The 7,850-nt window shown below is 37.5% G+C and overlaps 1 protein-coding gene across 1 annotated transcript in view; it reads left to right on the top strand.

Moving 5' to 3' along the window:
* LOC102832563 (chromosome unknown open reading frame, human C4orf21) overlaps nt 1-7,850 on the top strand; it is a 160,912-nt gene that overhangs the window by 49,195 nt on the left and 103,867 nt on the right. The window contains 1 exon segment of the mRNA XM_006872257.1: nt 1,957-2,104. Within this exon segment, the coding sequence (XP_006872319.1) occupies nt 1,957-2,104 (148 nt within the window).

The following is a 7,850-nucleotide window of genomic DNA, read 5'->3' as shown; positions in this document are numbered from 1 at the left end:
TGTCTGGCTAGCTTGAACAACTGGCCTTGAGGTTCAAACTGACCTTGCAGTCCAGCAAATTAACTCACAGCACCACACAAGATTCCATAAATATATTTGTGTGTGTGTGTGTGTGTGTGTGCCTATATATTGATCTGTAGAATTTTTAGGTGGTGCAAATGGCTAAGTACTAGACTACTAACCAAAAGGTTGGCAGATCAAACCCACATAGGCATGTGTCAGTAGTAAGGCCCTGCTATTTGCCTCAGAAAGATCACAGCCTTGAAAACCTTATGGAGTAGTTGTATTCTGTTTACATAAGTTCAGTAAGGGTGGACTTGACTCAATAGCAACTCACAATGACTAACAGCTAACAAACGTGTATCTATGTATACACATATAAACTTTTGTTTTATCGAAATAAACTAATACATGGATCTGTGTTTTCTAGTTCCCAGATAAAGAAAACTTTCCAAAAGAATGTACCGTCTTTAATATTGAAGACAATTTTCGAATGATAGCCATGTCTGATAAGGATTCTAATCAAAATGATTGTAAGCAAACTATATGTTAAATATAACGTTATAAAGTTATTTGGCATTGGACAAACTATCATATAAAAGATACCTGTTTTCTTTTCGCACCTTAGCAATTTTATGTTACCCTCCCAGAGATTCAGAAAATTCACATCATTATTTGGATTATAATTTCAAATCAGCAGAGCGGACTGCGTGGGAAGCAAATAAGGTATAGTACAAACAGAATTGTAGTAATGGGGAGTCAAAATTTGTTGTTAGTCTTGCAGAAATGAATCTATAAGAAACTGATAGGATAAAAGTATAAGACTGGATGATATTTTTAAATGTTATCAAGAATGTTTGTCAGCAACCAACGACTGTTATTTGAGTGATAAAATGGAAGAATAATTTCTGTGAAAAAGAAGAACAAAATATGGATGACCACTGTCCACTTTGTTATTTGAATGTATTTTGATTATTGCAGTGTGACTTAAATGAGAGCCATACATATTAGAAAAGAAGAAAAAATTTTAGAAGAATCACTTAAAAGTTAGTAGAATGTTAAGAATTTAATAATGGAACTGAAGATAAGATAAACTAGAAAAATAATTGCTTTTCTCAATCAGTTATAAAATATAATAGAAAAAGAATCCCAGGAATAGCCCAAATGATATAAAATCTCAAGGCATAATCTTAGTTAGAAATGTACAGGTCATACATGAAATTGACAGACTGTGAAATTTTTACTCTGAGATTATAAATTCAAATTGTTGTTGCAAGTGCTGTCGGGTTAGTTCTGACTCATAGTGATCCTATATATGGTTTCCGAGGGGCAGCTGGTAGGTTTGAACTGCCAACCTTTTGGTTCGCATTCCAGTGCTGATCCAGTGCCAAACCAGAAGTCCAAAAATTCTTGGGTAAATAGAAATTCATCAAGTGCTTATTGAATGTATTCTGTATGTCAGGAACTTGTAAGACGTTTTAAGGTAAACAAAACCACTTTATTCTTAAATACTTTAGAAACCAGTAGGGAAAGACAAATGTTAATCAAGAGAACAAATAGTTGCGATGCAGAAAAATCTGTAAAAGGTCTCTGAATTATAGGAAGAATCTATTTAGAATGGATGATTAGGGTAGATTTCTTCATATGCATCAAGAGTAGAAGCAAAAGCATTCCAGGCAAAAAACCAGCAAGTGTGATTACCAAAAAGGGAGATTTGAGGAAGGGAAAGAAGGACAAGGTGGCTAGGTTTTAGTAAGTCATAGGGAGAGTGAGTTTATTCTGTCCTTGGCAGACGCATTTAGAGTTCTTTACCTCTTGTAGCTCTAGATAATGTGTTTATAATGTAGATGATTAGAATTCATTCAACCTATTTGGAGGAAAATTCAGTAATAAAACTTTAGTTTGTAATTTTGTGTCTTATGATTACCTCTTAAGTATTAATTTCTGTTTGGACAGGTGACATCCTCAGGACATAAGTTCTCTGCACCGAGTCCTACTTTTTCTTTGACTTCAAGAGGTGAAGACTTCATGATAGAATTCTCCAAGGACTCCCTGAAAACAAGAACTTTACCTGGTGATCTTCACTTTTTCAACTTGTAGGATAGTTGTTACCATACTGCTCTATTAATTGTCTGTCCCTACAAAATGAAGTTCTTTATCTGAGAGATTGTTCCTGAACTGAAAATATTTTGGAATCACATTCAGTGTCATATCCCCTGAAGGCATTTCCAAACCCTTTCTGCCTCATAAAGCACTCCCATGTAGCTCTGTAAATCTGCTAACCATTTGCCGTAGCATTGATACCAGCACATTCTGACTCCTTGTGGTTTTTAATAGCTGATTTTTCAGCAGTAGATTGCCAGACCTTTCTTCCACTGGGCCTTTTTGTTGTTGTTAAGTGCCATTGAGTTGGTTCTGACTCATAGCAACCCAGTGTAGGTTTTCTGAGGCTGTAAATCTTTCCAGGAGTAGAAAGCTTCATCGTTTTCCTGTGGCATGAATGATGGGATTGAACTGCTGACTTTGTGGTTTGTGGTCCAGTACTTATCCTATAGAGCCACTGCGTGCTCCGAAATGTGTCTTAGGGTGGACTCAAACTTCTAACCTTTTTCTTATCAGCTGAATATGTTAACCATTTGCACTACTTAGGATTCCTTCTACTTCTCTAAACCCACTGCTATTGAGTCTATAAGGACTCAGTAACCAAGTAGAATTGCTCCATTGAGTTTTTGAGACTATACATCATTACATGAGCAGACATCGTCATCATTCTCCCACAGAGCAACGGTGGGTTTGAATTGCACATCTGGTGATTAGCAGTCTACTGCTTAATCCACCGTGCCACTAGGGCTTTTCTAGCTCTCAAGCTGCTATTTATTTCGCCTCCCAACCTTTATCATCACAGATTTAGGACAGTGCTTTCTACCATTGTCAGAACTTTACCCCAGCTGCAACTCCAGAGCTTTGCCTATCCCAGGTGGTGGGATATCCATGGTATGCCATGGAGTTGGTTGCGACTCATAGAGACCCTGTATAGGATTTCCGAGGCTGTAAAGCTTTATGGGAACAGAAAGCCTCATTTTTCCGTGGCTCATTGTTGAACTTAACATAACTTCTCAATTTATTCTTTTTATTTAAGGCTCCTGATACTATTGTTGTTGTTGTTGTTGTTAAGTGCCGTTGAGTCGATTCTGACCCAAAGTGGCCCTGTATAGGGTTTCCAAGGAGCAGCTGGTAAGCTTGAACCACCGATCTTGCAGTTCAAATGACTTTGCAGTCTGACTCATTAGCCCACAGTGTGCCACACCAGGACTCCGTGATAAATGTTTAAACTGCTGCTTACCACCTTGACCGCTCCCAACTCTGTTTTCATACAATTTGAATTTTACCGTAGTCATTTCCTGCTTTAATAAGTGTAAACTATCTGTAGCATTCCTTCTACTAACTTTCTTTTCCTCCTGCTTATAATCTCATTGGAGTCCTGTTATGGCACTGCAGGTTAATGCACTGGACTGCAAGGTTGGTTTGAACTGCAAGGCTTGTGGTTCAGGCTCACCAGCTATTCTTCGGAAACCCTCTACAGGGTCATTATGAGTCGGAACTGACTCAACGGGACTTAACAACAGCAACAACAAATAATCTTATTAGTGTATCTCCTTGATTCGAAAGTTACCTTAGGGGAGGAATAGAGTTATAGGTAATACATTTGATGATGAGTGGATGATGTATAAAAGCAAAGCAACAACTTTGTAATATAAATAGGTAATTGGAATGGAGAGGTTTCTTGGATGTGTTTGAATGTGGTTGGTGGAAGGCAAGAGGGTAAGAATAGAAAAGTGGGAGAGTCAGTATAGGAGGAGTGGGAGCTCTAAACCAAGTAAAGTGAGGATGAGAATATATGACTCAGTTACCCCATAAATATTTCACTTCTTTATTGGGCTTTTAACTTTTTTTAAAATCTGTGTTTCTTGATTGATTGGTAGAATTAGTATAACTTAACACTTCATAAAAGAATATCCAAGTTTCACATGCCTCTGAGGTGCTTTGAAATACCAAGGCTTGAGTCAGGTGCACCTTAGTCTGCAAAGTGACATCTTTGCTCTTTAACACTTTAAAAGAGATCTTTTGCACTAGACTTGTCTAAAGCAAATACATCTTTTGAGTTCCTGATGGTTGCTTATATCTAGAATAGGCAAATGAATTTACACAAAAGTTTATCAATGATTGATTATCAGAGGCTGGTTGGGAAAGGGAATGACAGTTATTAATTTACTGAGTTATTATTTAAATTACTGAGTTACTATTTGAGGTAATGAAGGAAGTGAAAAACTTTTGTAAATAGTGTCAATGATAGTATAACATGGTGAGTGGTATAACTGAATTGTGTACGTAAAAATGGTTAATGAGACAAATTTATATATATATATATATATATATAAATGAGAAGGCTTCAAAAAAAAATTCCTTTTTTTTTTACATTCAGCAAATCATACACTTTATTTCGTATCAAAGATTACAATCCCCTCCATGCAACAACACTTATCCTACTTCCTCCCTGTGTGTGGTTCCTATTTTCCGTTCCACTCACTTTCCCATCCCTTCTCAACTTTGTTCTTCTGTAAATGTTGCCCTTTTGATTTTGAATGATTGACCATTCCGTGGTGAGCATACCTTGCTTGTGTTGTTGCCCCTCATATATATACACACATCAATTGTCTGGCTGAAAATTGGGCCATGAGGGTGAGTCCCTTTCCAGATCCGAAGGTTGGTAGAGGGCCATAGTCTTGGGTTCTCTTTCTGACCAGTAAACCCCAAGGTTTTTAAAAATATTTTAAAATTTTGTTCCACTTTTCCCCCCACTCTATCCAGAACTTTCTAATGTGATCCCTTTCAGAGTTGTTGGTAGCTGGGCACTAGCTCTGATCTCAGAGTTGTGGAGACTGATATTCACATGTTCCATTAATTTGTTGGACTAATTAGATTCCAAGCGTCTTCAATTTTCACTCTTCTTTCTTCCACACATGGAGCAAACAATTATTGCACCTTAGATGGCTGTTCATGAGCTTTTTTTTAAAAAAAAAATGTTTTATTGTGAATTATATGATAGTTTACATGGGAGAACATTAGCTTTACATTCATCCTATTGTATATCATTTCATTGCCATGGTTACAATCCCCTCCATGCATCATCAACCAACCAAAGGGTATACCCTGCAAGCTTGCCCCCTGGTGGTCAACACAGCCCCTTTCCCTCTCTGGGTCTAGAGTTCCCAGCATTCTGTCTCTCCATGTCATCGTCTCTGTCTCCATCTCAGGCATCGCTGCTTCTCTGGGTGGTAGGGTCCTGCTCTCCGCTCTTCTCCCTTGATGGTCCCAGGGACCTCCGCTCCTAGACTGCAAAGTCAATCACTCCCCTCCCCTCCCTACCTTTATATTTCCAACCCTCACAGTCAGTCCTGATTCCATTATCTTTTAATTCCATTAATTTTATGACGCTCCCTCGTATTTCACCACAATAAAAAATTTAAAATCTCAGTATTTTTATATTGATTACATGTTGTTGATTGCTGTTGAGTCGGTTCCAACCCACAGGTTTTCCAAGGTACAGGGTTTCCAAGAAGTGACTGGTGAGATATAATGAGTCCCTGGGTGGTTCAAATGATTAACACATAGTCACTAACCATTTCTTTTTGATACAGTGACTGTTTTCTTTCTATCTTCTGATGTTTTTTGTATCATTCAATATTTTGCCCATGGAATCCTTTAATATTGCAAGTCAAGGCTGAGTTTTTTTCTTCAGTTCTCTAAGCATATTCTCAATGCTGAACATGCTCTTCCCTTTTGCTTTTCTAACTCCAGGTCTTTGTTCCTATCATTGTAATATTCGACTTTGTCTTCCCTAGTTTACCTTTGAAATTTTCTACTCAGCTTGTTTACCTCTTCATTTCTTCCATTTGCTTTAGCATGTCTGTGTTGGAAAGCAAGTTTTAGAGTCTCTTCTGAGATGCATTTTGGTCTTATCCTTCTTTTTGTCTACTTAATTCCCTTTGTTTCTTGTATTCTTTAGTATTCTTGATGTCAAACCACAACACTTCTGGTCTTCGGTTTTCAGTGTCTAATGCATCAAATCTTTTCTTCAGATGATCTCAAAATTAAGGTGGGATATGTTCAAGGTTATAATTTGGCTCTCACGGACTTGTTTTAAATTTCCTCATCTTCAGCCTGAACTTGTATATGAGCAACAGATGTTCTGTTCCACAGTCTGCTCAAGGCCTTGTTTTGGCTGATGATATGGAGCTTTTCCACCGTCTCTTTCCACAGATGTAGTCAATTTGATTTCTGTGTCTTCTATCTGGTTTGAAAGTTATTTGCAATGAAGAATTCATTGGTCTGTAATGTGATCTCCAGCATTGTTTCTTTCACTAAGGCCATATTTTCCAACTACTGATCCTTCCTCTTTGTTTTCAGTCTTTGCATTCCAATTGCTAGTAATTATCGATGCATCTTGATTGCATGTTTGATCAATTTCACACTGAAGACGTTGATAGAATTCTTCAATTTCATCATCACTGGTTTTAGTGATTGGTGTGTAAATTTGAATAATAGTGGTATTAACTCATCTTCCTTATAGGTATAGATGTTATTCTATCACAGAAAGCATTGTACTTCAAGACAGACCTTGAAATTTTCTTTTTGATGACGAATGTGATGCTTTTCCTCTTAAATTTTTCATTCCTGGCATAATAAACCATGTGATTTTGAGATTCAGAATGGCTAATACCAGTTCATTTCAGCTCACGAATTGCTAGGATATCAGTGTTTATGTGTTTCACTTCATTTTTGACAGCTTCCAATTTTCCTAGATTCATATTTCGTACAAACATGTTCTGATTATTATTCTGAATAGTTTGTTTTGTCCCATCAGCAAATGAAGGGCCTGAAAACTTTATTCCATCAGCATCATTACAGTCAACTGTACTTTGAGGTAGCAGCTCTTCCCCACTCATATTCTGGGTGCTTTCCAACCTGAGGGTTTCATCTTCCAGCATTCTATCTGACAGTATTCTGATGCTCTTCATCATGCTTCAGTGTTCAATATTTTGGTGCTATTTGGCAACATTCCACTGCTATTCGTAAGGTTTTTAGTGTATTCAGAAGTAAACTGTCTAGTTAGTCTTAATCTGGAAGCTCAGCTGAAACCTGTGCACTGTGAGTGACCCCACTGGTATTTAAAATACCTGTTGCATAGCTTCCAGAATCACAGCAAAACCCAATCTAGTACATATGACAAACTGACAGACAAGTGGTGCTGGCCATGGTAGCAATTTTTTTTTTTTTTAAATAAACAATTTATTTCTTTATGACAGACCGTTGATTTTAGAGCATACAGTTTACCCCGGGAAAATGCTCATCGTTTAGGTTGTTATTGCTGTGAGGTGTCTCCTAGTTGGCTCTGACTTACAGCGACTCTTTACACAACAGAATGAAACACTGCCGGCTCCACTGCCATCCTCACAAGTGTTGTTATGTTTGAACCTACTGTGTCAGTCCATCTCATTGACAGTCTTCCTTTCTTTCACTGATCCTCCACTTTACCAAGCATGTTTTGATTACACCATCGTATTTGATTGACAGCTTTGCTGGGTAGAGGATTCTTGGGTGGCCGTTTTTTTCTTTCAGGGTTTTATATATATCTCCCCATTGCCTTCTTTCCTGCATGGTTTCTGTTGAGAAATCCAAGCTTAATCTGATTTGCTTACCTTTGTATGTTATATTTCTCTTTTCCTTAGCTGCTTTCAAGATCCTGTCTTTATCTTTGATTTTGGAGAGCTTGATTATTATATGTCTTG

This window comes from Chrysochloris asiatica, unplaced genomic scaffold, assembly GCF_000296735.1.
Source record: "Chrysochloris asiatica unplaced genomic scaffold, ChrAsi1.0 scaffold00188, whole genome shotgun sequence".
In the NCBI taxonomy this organism is placed as follows: Eukaryota; Metazoa; Chordata; class Mammalia; order Afrosoricida; family Chrysochloridae; genus Chrysochloris; species Chrysochloris asiatica.
The sequence above is the reverse complement of the archived record's forward strand: the minus strand, read 5'-3'. Positions and strand labels throughout refer to the sequence as shown.